Here is a 12,539-nt window from a genome sequence, read left to right as displayed (position 1 = left end):
ACCGTCCCTTCCCTCTGCCTGCTGGCACCTGCCTTAGCTGGCCTGGTGCTGCCTGCTTGCCGGCCCCACCCCTGCTGACCAATCATTCTGCTGTTGCATTGATTTGGATATAGGATAATCTTTAATTCATTCAGTAACTGCTTAATTGGACCCCCATTTTTTTAGCCCAGGGAGCAATGGAAGTCTCTGTTTCACTTCTGGAAACGGAAATTGTTACCCTCCTTCCTCAGAGACAGCGCCAGGTGCCCCCTCGCTGTGAGACACACACCTCCAGGCTTGCTCGCATCCCCGTGTCTTTTGGGGAGCTCTTTTTCTACACCGAACATGCATGTTCTCATGTTTTCCCCCTCAGGCCAGGTTCTGAAACGCTGCACCTGGAGTCAGTTGGGGATGATCCTAAAATGTGCGCTGTGGTTTGGTGGGTCCGAGGTGCCCTGGGATCGCTCATTTCTCAGGCACGCTCTGCTGCTGTTCCCAGACCACACTGCACAGGCAAGTTTCACTCAAATCCTGGACCAAAATAATCCACAAAGGCGATGACTCATTTTTCAAAAACTCAGGTATAAGTGAATATCATGACTCATTTTTTAAAAAGTAAATCATAAAACATGACTACTGTAAAACTAAATTTCTATGGAAAAGATGGCAGTGAGCTCACCAGTGAGTCAATTTAAATCAATCAATCAGAGAACAAACTGATATATAGATTGGAAAATACTATGTCTAAGGGTGTGAGAAAAGTTTTGTTAATGTAAGAAGTTACAAAATCACAAAGATAAAAATCAGCTCTGTTGAAGAATAAAGACATTTCACAATCTGGCCAGTCCTGTCAATGTTTTGCAAGTCCATGTGTGGCTCTAATACAATATATTTTTTTTCTAACCTAAATTATTTACTTTAATATAATAATAAATGACCGTTTATTGATAGACATAGGCATGAGGGGGGTGAGGGCATGAACGCGAGTGGGGTGAGGGGCAATGGGGGGATAAGGACACATATATAATACCTTCCTCAATAAAAAAACAACACAATGTGCTTTGGGGCAGAGCTGAGCCACGGAGCCCACAGAGGCCAAACAAGTCCTGGGAACTAGGAGCCAGGAATTAGCAAGAAGACAATGAGGTGAGGTGTCTAAGCAAGTTTCTGGGATTCTGCCTAAAGGAATCAAAGGATAGAACTTCATGTAGGAATTTCCCTGAAACTCTGACCAGGACCAGCCATTAAAACAAAGCAAAACGAACAAACAAAAAGCCCCTGTGTGTAACAGACAATATTCATCCCACCAAGAGAACTCCAACTCTGTTCTGAGCAGCACAGGGCCCAACCCAAAGCTCTCACTTTCTCACACTTCTGCAGTTAAGGGTGAAAATATAAGAAAGTTCTCTGTGAAACAATTAACCTCGGGGTTTTCTGGGGGAATTTCGCTCTCCTGGCACAGCCGCTGCTCCTTGCTCCAGCATTCTTCCTCCCCGCCTTCGCCTGGAATACAGATGCCGCACAGGTAGAGGAGCCACCTGAGGCCAGGAGAATATACACCAGAAGTCTCAAACCTTTCATTCTCAGGAGTCATTTACAATGGAAAAAACTGGGACTGCCAAAACTACTGTTTACATGGGTTATATTTACTGATATTTACCACATTAGAAATGAAAACAATTTTTTATTTTATTTTTTATTTATTTTTTATTTTTATATATATATATATTTTATTGATTTTTAACAGAGAGAAAGGGAGAGAGCTAGAGAGCTAGAAATGTCGATGAGAGAGAAACATCAATCAGCTGCCTCTTGCCCACCCCCTACCGGGGATGTGCCCGCAACCCAGGTACATGCCCTTGACCGGAATTGAACCTGGGACCTTTCAGTCCGCAGACCGACGCTCTACCACTGAGCCAAACCGGCTTTGGCTGAAAACAATTTTTTAAATGAATCTCTTAATTCATTTAGAATTGCCAATAACAAATTCAGTTAACATAAATAACATTTCAATAAGAAATAACTATTTTTCCAAATAAAACACCTCAAGTGAGCAGAGTAGCATAATTTTACATTTTTGCAAATCTTGTTACATATTCCTAAAAATCTATAGATGTTTCTCAATCTTGTTCTAAACTTAAATGTAGAAGACAGCTACATTCTCATATCTGCTTGTGAATTCAATATCCTCTGATATGATGTTTTGATAGAAGCAAATCGAGAAAATTTGGCTTTACAGTAGCTCCCAACCCCATTCATTTATAGCTTTGCTTTCTGTGTTTTCAGTTACCTGTAGTCAATTGTGGTTTGAAAATGTTACATGCAAAATTCCAGATATTTTGAGAGACCATATTCACTTAACTATAATTGCAGAATACTGTTATAATTGTTCTAGTTTTAGTTACTGTTGTTACTCTTACAAGTTAGACGTTATCATAAGTAAGTATGTGTATGGAAAAACACAGTATAAAAAAGGTGACTAGTTCAGCTAACAACCCACAAGTGCTCCGCTCTGTGACAATCATTGCAGTAAAAGTGGTTTATAGCAGATATACAAAGAAGAAATAACACCTCATCTCTAATGCAGAGGATAGTCAATCAAAACTGACACACATTAAAATTAGCAGAAAAGAATATAAAAATAGCCGAAACCGGTTTGGCTCAGTGGTAGAGCGTCGGCCTGCGGACTAAAAGGCCCCAGGTTTGATTCCGGTCGAGGGCATGTACATTGGTTGCGGGCACATCCCCGGTGGGGGGTGTGCAGGAGGCGGCTGGTCGATCTTTCTCTCTCATCGACATTTCTGGCTCTTTATCTCTCTCCCTTCCTCTCTGTAAAAAATCAATAAAATATATTAAAAAGAAAAAGAAGAAGAATATAAAAATATTATGGCTGTCTTCCAAATGCTCAGAAAGTCAAAGAGATATAAGCTATAAAAAAACAATAAAATCCAACTTGCAAAGATAAGCAGCAAGTCTTTGTATAGTTGTAAAAAAAAACTATACAAAGACACATTCATCAACACCATAGATAAGATAATAAGGAATTCTTAAAAAGAGTCTAAGAAGCCCACGGGATGGCAGGAAAAAGAGAAAAAAGAGTGAGAGAGGGAAAGAGGAGAGGACAAACAGAAAACATAAAAGTTAAATGACACACTTAATGCCTAAGATAGCAAAAACTGTCATGAGAGCATACAGCAATTGGAGAAGCATCTGCCCAAGAAAATCTACTATATCTCAGTAGCAACAGTTAGTATCTTAGCATTTGATCTAGTATCTCAGGACCTCCTCAGAGCTGCACTCTGGGGGAGTGAAGCCAAGAAATAATGCTCCCTTTTCCCAGCTCTCAACAGAATAGAGGGTATCTCCCGGAGAGGAGCAGGCCTCAAACATGACACATTCTGCTGCACTAACTCTACCTGTCAAAGCTATGTTCCCGGCAAAAGTGACTCAGAGACAGGTTTGTACTCTCTTCTGCAGAGTATTCACTAGCAGAGCAGAAGCTCGGCCACGGCTGTGACAAACTGACAGGGGCCCTAACTGTGCTCGACCCAACATGCCGACCGGGTGAAGTTCCACACCAAGAGAGGCAAGCCAACAAAATGGGCTAGTCCTACCAGCACACTGCTCAGAAAGCAGGGATGTCACTCCAAAATACGTGGCCCACTGTACCTGCCCCCAGCTCTGAAACAGAGGCTCAGATTTCGCAAAGGTGGAAAAGCAGGCCAAAAGAAGAGAGTGTTGCTAAGCTACCACCAAAAAAACAAACAAAAAAAATCCAAACACAACAACAACAACAACAACAACATTGTTTGGAATGGAGTAGGCAGGCATTACAGCCTAAGCGCGCTGTCAAAAATGCTGACTTTTTAAGAAGAGACTGGTAGCTTTACAAGAGCAAATGACTAAACCATAAAACAACTATAAGTATATCACATAAAACCAAGGACAAAGAAAGCTAAGAAGGTTCTCCTGAGATTATAAGAAACCTCAAATACTGGCCTCAAAAATAAACGCAGTGGTCCCAGGATGGATTGATTGGATTTAGGTGAAAGCTACATTCAGTTTGGTCCCAGGACAAAACTGGAATTACAACTGAAATATAGAAAAATCACCCTGAATAACTAACTGAAGACTAGCTGGAGATAAGCCTTATCACCAAGGACTTACAGAGGAAGCCACCTCAAGACTGGTAGGAGATGCGGAGGCACAGAGAGCTGGCTAAGCACTCACGGGCAGCAGCTGAAGTTCCAAAGGGGTATGTCAGCTGGGGAGGGGGATCCCCCTGAGAAGTGCAGGGTTTAACCCCCAAACCAGGCTCCCAGCCCTGAGCACCAGAACTGGGAATGGCACCCCATAACATCTGTCCACCAGGGAAAGACAGCTAGAAATGCAGGCACCTTCTTTCGGGCCAACGTACAAAATTTCACTTACAGCCACTCACCCTGGGCGGAGGGAGAGCAGAGCAGAACAGAGCATGTGAGGAGAGTCTGTGGTTAGTGGCTCTGGGGAGAGAGCTGAAGGTCAGCCACCAGGAACCCTGTGCTGAGTCACTCCCCCATACTGCAGAAGACATCTTTCTCAGGCAGAGAATTCCCCTCCGTGCAATGTCAGCCGCGGGAGAAGCAACAGCCCCGCTCCTCTCACCCCACTCTGGGGAGCGTAAGCCCTGCTGAGGAGTACAGCTCGAGGCTCTGTAAGTGGCTGAGGCTAACAGACGGCCTGAAGGAAAAGACAGATCTCTGGGTGCTTTGAGCCTTTTGCTGACCAGACCCTGGGCCCAATGCTGATAAAAGCCAGCTTTGGTGCACACCTTGGTCCTCTCCATGAGCAACCAAGCCCAGCAGAGGGAGCCACAAGCTATGGATGGCTGGTAGCTTCAAATAGGTTGCCCAGGGTTAGTCACAGACAGCATCTGATAGTGGCCTACATCACTGTCTGAAGAGGTCCAGAACCAATACACTCAGACAATAACAGAGCAGTATCCAATGAGCTTCAAAGCAGCATATCCATAAGGAGATCTTGGCAGATACCAAGGTGAATTCCGCTTTGTGTGGTCAATACCTGCACAGCAGCTTTATGCTGTGTTAGGGACTGAGCCTCACCGTCAGCCAGCTCAACCCCACACACTAAAGGGCCAATGGCAATCAGGTATCAATTACAAAAGGAGGGCCCACAGAAGGCACCCAAGAAACATTCTTAGAGCACCCAGCTTTAATGATCATGGACACTGTGCCATTGGGTCCCACAGGTCACCTACTAAGCCTGGGAGTCATAGCAGTTCTACTAAAAACATAGAAACAAACACAAAGAGGCAGCCAAAATGGGGAGACAGAGAAACAAGCCCCAAACTAAAGAACAAAAGAATTCTCTAGAACAAGAGCTAAATGAAATAGAGGTAAGCAATATATCAGATAAAGAGTTTTTAGAATAATGATTATAAGGATGCTCAACAGTATGAAAAGTGGCCTAGAAATCATAAAAAAAGAGGAGTCAAAATTAAAGAATGCCATATCAGAAAAAAATAATACACTGGAAGGAATAAACAAACAGTAAGCTTGAAGCAGAGGACTGAAGTGGATTTGGAAAACAAGGTAGAAAAATACATCCAATCAGAGCAGCAAAAAGAATTTAAAAAATGAGGATAGTTTAAGGGACCTTTGAGACAACATGAAGCATAATATCATCCATGTCATATGTGCTCCAGAAAGAGAAAAAAGAAAGCAAAGGATTGAAAACCTAGTTGAAGAAATAATGACAGAACCCTCCAGCCTCACTTCCCCCCTCTATAACTTGCTTTTTGAGTCCATGCAGCCTAGCTGGCTTATTTCTTTCAAGACTTACTTCTACCTCTGTGGCTTTCTAAATAAACTTTTGCTTGCATTTGAGTTCTAACTCAAATTGAGGACTGAGGTCTAACATCTGATGCTGTTCACAATTAACAAGACCATAGCAGGTAACCATTTGCTAATCTTCTATATTCCCTGGATTTCATTTTGTCCTTTATAAAGTAAGCTTGTGTGGAGGAGTAAGAGATATGATCTCTTTGGTTCTTCTAAATCCTCAAATGTGATTCAATGTGGGGTATGTTGCCCTATTTAGTTTCACTCAGCACTACAAATATTGTGATTTCACAAACTTACCCCTGAAGTTATAAATAAATGGGGTTATAGTTCCAAAATCCCTTCTAACACAGACTAATAAATTAAATGTGTTTTAAAATGTTAAATTTAACACTGTATAATCAAAATGATAATTTTCCTAGTAACGTACTGATGAATCCCATTTTTTTTAAATTCACTTTCCATTAAGTAATTTTTATTTTATTTTATTTTTTAAATATATTTTATTGATTTTGTACAGAGAGGAAGAGAGAGAGATAGAGAGTTAGAAACATCGATGAGAGAGAGTCATCGATCAGCTGCCTCTTGCACACCCCCTACTCGGGATATGCCCGCAACCAAGGTACATGCCCTTGACCGGAATCAAATCCGGGTCCTTCAGTTCCCAGGCCGACGCTCTATCCATTGAGCCAAACTGGTTTCGGCAAGTAAGTAATTTTTATTTTCATTTTCCCATATAAAATAAAGTTATGCTGAAAAAAAGATCTTTGTATTCCTTGTTAATATTTTTAAAACCTTAATTACATAATCTTTATTATGAACAGATTTTAATTTCTGTCATTTAAAAGCTATTAAGATATCTAATAAAAACATAAATGCTTGAAGTAGCTAAAAATCATTATCAATACAAATCAAAATATATTTCTTATAAAAATTATTATAGAAATTGTAATACTTTTACTACTCCCTATAGTGTAAGTAACATTTGTAAAAAGACTATTAAATTTTTTTAGTGTAGAATGTACTCATCAGGGAACACATTTTGCCCTTGGGAATGATGAAGTCACAAAGAAAACTGTGCAGAAGGAGAATGCTGATCTTCTATTGTCTCAGAGTCAGAGTGTATGTGCTCAAGGAATGTTTGCTTACTTAAGAGCGTCAAAACGATAAATGATAGTTTATGAAGAAATATGTGTATCCAATTTGGCACATATCCCTTGAGCCTCTGATTCTTTTCACCTTTATTATTTTTGTCCATATAGCTCTAGAACATCTAGCCTCACAAAGTTAACAGCAGCAGCATCCACACAAAATAAGACAGACATGCAAATAGCAACATTAGGATGTCTCTGCCAAATGAAATTACATGTCTGACTCTCTCCCTCCCCCATACACACACACATAAATAATACCAACAAATAGAAAAAGGCCCTTTGTCACTGTTCTATCTTTTATGCATTTCCATCCGATAAGAAGCCAAAAGATTTTCCCGGAATGAATGCTCCCGCAGAACGAACCAAGGTAGCTGTGAGAACAATATTTCCACCAGAAAATAAAAGACAGCCTGAGACTGTTCTCATTCAGATTATACACTAAGTTGTCTTTCTCGAGATTTTTCCAAGGCATGATTCCATAATTTAAAATTATGTGGGCAAAATCACAGCAATAAAAAAGACTTTTTTTTATACCAACAGTAGGAGGATATCATGGGGTGGGGGGAGAATGCTATAATTTGTATGCTTGTGGGTTTGACTTCCATAATATTAAAAATATCCTTGAAAAATATCCTTTTGTTAGGAAAAACATCCTTGAAAATGGGATTAAACCTAAACTGTTCAGCTTCTCTGGCTGGGAACCTGACTAGTGAGGCACCCTATAACTCATTCCCTCTCTCTGCTATTTGTTTCCTGTGGCGCAGCCGCATCCCTGCAATAGTGAGGTGCCACTGCTGACAGGCACCTCTCCTACCAGGGTTCATTCTCCATCCCGATGCGGAGTCCTCCCTCCCTGCAGCTCTCCCAGCAGCACAGCAGGTAGGCGGGCTCCACCCGCTGGGCCCGCGGCGCGCCGCACAGCGGCCAGAGCAGCCAGCGGAGGCACATCTTCTCCGCCGGAACTGCAGGCGTGCAGAAGCCCTTAGCATGCCACTCCTGCGATCACACTGGACTACTTCCTCCAGCTGATTTCCACGGAGCGCAGCAGTGAATGAATAATGCATGACGAGGCCATTGCAGTAAGCAGTTCTGCTCTATGAGTGTGTTATGCACAGCAGTTTGCAAAGTAAAGATTCTAAACCATATCTCTGCCATACAAGGAATGAAAGCTGTTTTCTAGTCAGTGACAGTAAACGTTAGTGGGTCCATTTGCTCCTTTTCCATGCTAACCTACAGCCCAGGCTGAGAAATTTCATAAAATGTAGGAAAGGTAAATGATTTACCACAGATGTCTAACAGAACCACCAAATTTTTTCCTCCATAAAACCTGTCCTATGAATTAGGTTCAGGTTGTAGAAAAAGCAGCCCAGTGCTTGCCCTGAGAGCAGCGGGTCAGAATTTACATTTAGCAAAAGCACAGAAAATCATTTCCCGCAAAGCACAGAAAAGCATCGTGCGGTGAGGAGGGGAGCTTCTGTACCAATGCCAGGAAACAGGTCGCTAAGGGGAATTTGCCTGCTTCTGAGGCTATCAGATCTTTGTCTCATTGGATTCTTCTAGGGAAAACGCGAATGTTCCTCTTCCCGATCTGTCAGTGCTTACACATTTCCAAGTGAGCATGTCTAAAGCAGTTCCTTCTCTGCAACCAAAACCAGAATTCCAGGAGGAACCGGAACAAAGCATGAAAGGCCCATTCTCCACCAGCTCTGCCTGCAGGAGGTCCATCCCCACCTGTCATGTTTATCTCTTCGCCTTAATCTTTGTTTTCCTTCTGAGTGTCTCAAGCTTGTGCTTTGTCAGTAATTAACCTGTTAACCTGGGAGTTCCCTTTTTAATTACGCAACGTATAACGGGCGCATACTCTTTCACTAGGATGTGTCAGTATGTCACGCCCGGAGGATGTAATTTCATATTATTATTATTTTTTATTTATACTTAATTAAAATAAATGAAATATATATTTTTTTGTTTACTTATATATAAAGCACAAAGGAAAATACAAAATTACAAACAAATAGAAAAGAATACCAACAAAAAAAATGGAAACATTGAATTAAAAAATTATAAATTTTACAAACAATTATAAAGATTACAAAAAATATATACCGTCCCTCTCAGGGCGCAACATATATTTCCAGGACGTATTCATACGTCCTACCCGTTCCCGATATTGTTTACGTTTGACGTATTTGTAGGTCCCGCTCGGTTAACAGGTTAATCTTTCAGCGACTGTTTCTAGCCACTTCTGATTTATTTATTCTGCAAATCAATTCTTTATATATCTCCTTGGCTCTCTATTCTTCCCTTTTCACCTCATTCTGCTCTTTTTATATATCATTTCCGAGCCTGTGTTTTATGAAACTCAGATTCTTGAGAGCTTACTATAATACTTGGGAATTCTCTTCTTTTTTGAAGGGCAGTTGTTCTTTCTCCCAGAAGAGACTGCATTCTTCTTCCGCATGCATTGTGCCTCTCTCCATCCTGCCACGAGGGCAGAAGCTGGCCAGGCTTCTCACTGGCTCAAACCTCTGTGGCATCTGTGGGTGTCACTGTGCAGTCAGGGGAACCTTCCACACCATCTCCTTTTCTCTTCTCAGGCAATTTTATATATATATATATATATATATATATATATATATATATATATATATGTGTGTGTGTGTGTGTGTGTGTGTGTGTGTGTGTGTGTATATAATTGATTTATTAAAAATATATTTTATTGACTTTTTACAGAGAGGGAGAGGGATAGAGAGAAACATCGATGAGAGAGAATCATCGATCAGCTGCCTCCTGCACACCCCCCACTGGGGATGTGCCCGCAACCAAGGTACATGCCCTTGACTAGAATCGAACCTGGGACCCTTCAGTCCGCTGAGCCAAACTGGTTAGGGCTTCTCAGGCGATTCTTACTGACAATTTTAACTATTCCTGATCCTGGGACCTCCTTTCCTGTCTATATGTTACCAACTTCAAAATTCCATTTTTTACCTTTAGCTTAGATTTCTCTCTCAAAATTCAGATACAACTAAATTCCACACCTCTCCAGCTGGACAGACCACCAAGCACCTCACACCTGCCCATCTACCACCAAACTCACCATCTTTCCTGCTAACCTGCCGCCCCGCCCCGCCGCACCCCCTCCGCTAAGTCAACGATGTCACCTGTTGCCTAGGCCAGACCTCACCTATGTCTGACCACAACTGACACCTCCAGCACTGTCAGTGAGCCCACTTCCCGCCCACCTCCTCGCAACTGCTCACTTCTCGCACCCCCAACAGCTCTTTCGTCCAGGTCATCATCAGGACTGCTGCAATCACCTTCTAAGTGGCCTCCCCCCTCACTCCCCTCTCCACACCCCATGGTGACCTTACCAAAACAGAGCTCAGCTATTAATGCCCAGGCCCACACCTTCACTGATGTCCCAGTGCTCGGAGAGTCAATGTGGCCACTCCTGCTCCTCTCAGTGCTCCTACCTACGCGCTTGAGCATGAGGGGTTTTTTCAGTCCTTCAAACGTACCAGTCTTGTCCTCCCCAGGAATGTTTACCTTGTACTCCTTTCTCTGCCCCGCACACTCCTCTCCTCTATCTTTATCCAAGGCCTACTTTTTCTTAAGGAGTCATCTTTGCCATCTCTTCTTCCAGAAAGCCGTCCTGTCACCATGAGACTGAGTCAGGGCTCTTCTCTGGACGATGGCACTTACACCCTGACCGTGCGACCGTCTAGTTTCCCTGCCAGCAGTGCACGTAGCAGGAAGCCGGGGTGGAGGCCAGACGAGGGATATGTAGGCTGATACAGCGGTGAGGGCCTGGACTGCAGTCACAAGTGGGACCTTACGGAAGCACATGCCCTGGGAGAGATTGAGGAAACACAGGGCGTCTCTGCCTTAGGCCACATTTATGCTAAATGCCTGACAAAGCACCCACTATGAACTGAGTGCTTATTAAATATGGGTTCAAATATTAATAAAGACACAAGACAAAGACACACGGAAGCAAGCAGAAGAGCACATAAATCTAGTTCAGTATACACTGGTAAGTGCTGCAGGATATAGACACAGGGGAGTGGAGCTGGGCGAGGTCACAGGAGGGACATGTGGTTTGAAAAGATAGAGCCCAGTGGCTGGCTGAGCAGCCTGTGCGAGCAAGTGAGGGAGAACATAGGAGGGGAGGTTGGGTCTGATACTAATTCTATCACCTGCCAACTACCAACCAGGGAACTCGCCAAACTTCCTGTGGCTCACCTATGAGACAAAGATGGCAATGATAGTGCCTAACTCAGAGTGTTCACACAAGAACCAAATGAATTCGTTCTCATATTTCTAAACCCCTTAGAGGACAGTGCATTGCACAGAAGAAAGTGGGAGAATTTTTCATATTTAGATCTTTACATAGTATAGACAACATATTTTTATACATATATACACACTTCTTAGTACATAGGAGAAATTAGAACTGCTGAGCTACACCAAACAATACACCAGACTCCCATCTCAAAAGTCATAGAAATACTGGGTAAAATACAGCAAAATAACTTTTAATATATAACCTAACTCAAAAACAACAAAGAAAAAATTCCAGCCGAAACAGGTTTGGCTCAGTGGATAGGCAGATTCCAGCCTGCGGACTGGAAGGTCCCGGGTTCAATTCTGGTCAAGGGCATGTACCTTGGTTGCGGGCACAACCCCGGTGGGGGCTGTGCAGGAGGCAGCTGGTCGATGTTTCTCTCTCATCAATGTTTCTAGCTCTCTATCCTTCTCCCTTCCTCTCTGTAAAAAATCAATATATATATATATATATATATATATATATATATATATATATATATTTAAAATTCCACAATCTAAGATCAAGTAAAATGTAAAAGTTAAAGTGTAAAACAAGAGGCTAAAGCTAAAGGAATGAAATTTGAAGTAAATCTAAAACAGTCCTCCATATTTTTCTGTTTTTCATAATAAATAATTTGTAAAGTGAGGATCTCAAAGTTCAAATTTTCCTCAAAAGCCTATTAGGATTACCTTGAATTTCATAAAATAATTTGTCAAAGGTATTATCAAAGTTCACTTAATAAGATTCTAGTCTCTGTATCTTAATATTCACAAAGGTAAATGAAAAATAAAAATAAAAACTTAATGCAGCCCCAACCAGTTTGGCTCAGTGGATAGAGTGTCGGCCTGTATACTCAAGGGTCCCAGGTTTGATTCCAATCAAGGGCATGTACCTTGGTTGCAGACACATCTCCAGTAGGGGGTGTGCAGGAGGCAGCTGATTGGTGTTTCTCTCTCATCGATGTTTCTAATTCTCTATCCCTCTCCTTTCTTCTCTGTAAAAAATCAATAAAATATATTTTAAAAAACATAATGCAAAGACAGAAAATTATGAAATAAAAATATGTAGAGGATTATAACAATCTAAAAACATTTGCATGGTGAAGGAAATTATCAACAAAAAGGCATCCTATTGAATGGAAGAAGATATTTGCAAATCACATATCTAACAAAAGAAAACTCTTGTACACATATATGCACCCAACATAGGAGCAACCACATATAAAAATAAAATCTTTGT

General features: G+C 41.8%; 1 protein-coding gene across 9 annotated transcripts in view; it reads right to left on the bottom strand.

Annotated features, from left to right (window-relative positions):
- MARCHF8 (membrane associated ring-CH-type finger 8) overlaps positions 1-12,539 on the bottom strand; it is an 85,759-nt gene that overhangs the window by 19,381 nt on the left and 53,839 nt on the right. For 3 of the 9 annotated variants that reach the window (XM_084904739.1, XM_084904744.1, XM_084904740.1), the window contains exon 3: positions 12,193-12,294. The exons of 5 other annotated variants lie outside the window; for them this stretch is intronic. In XM_084904739.1, the coding sequence (XP_084760865.1) occupies positions 12,193-12,294 (102 nt within the window). Of the gene's footprint in view, positions 1-10,519; positions 10,805-12,192; positions 12,295-12,539 lie in introns of those variants that run through there. One more of the 9 variants, XM_084904743.1, reaches the window with a different exon arrangement.

This window comes from Pipistrellus hanaki (genome assembly GCF_964339955.1).
Source record: "Pipistrellus hanaki genome assembly, chromosome: 14".
In the NCBI taxonomy this organism is placed as follows: Eukaryota; Metazoa; Chordata; class Mammalia; order Chiroptera; family Vespertilionidae; genus Pipistrellus; species Pipistrellus hanaki.
The sequence above is the reverse complement of the archived record's forward strand: the minus strand, read 5'-3'. Positions and strand labels throughout refer to the sequence as shown.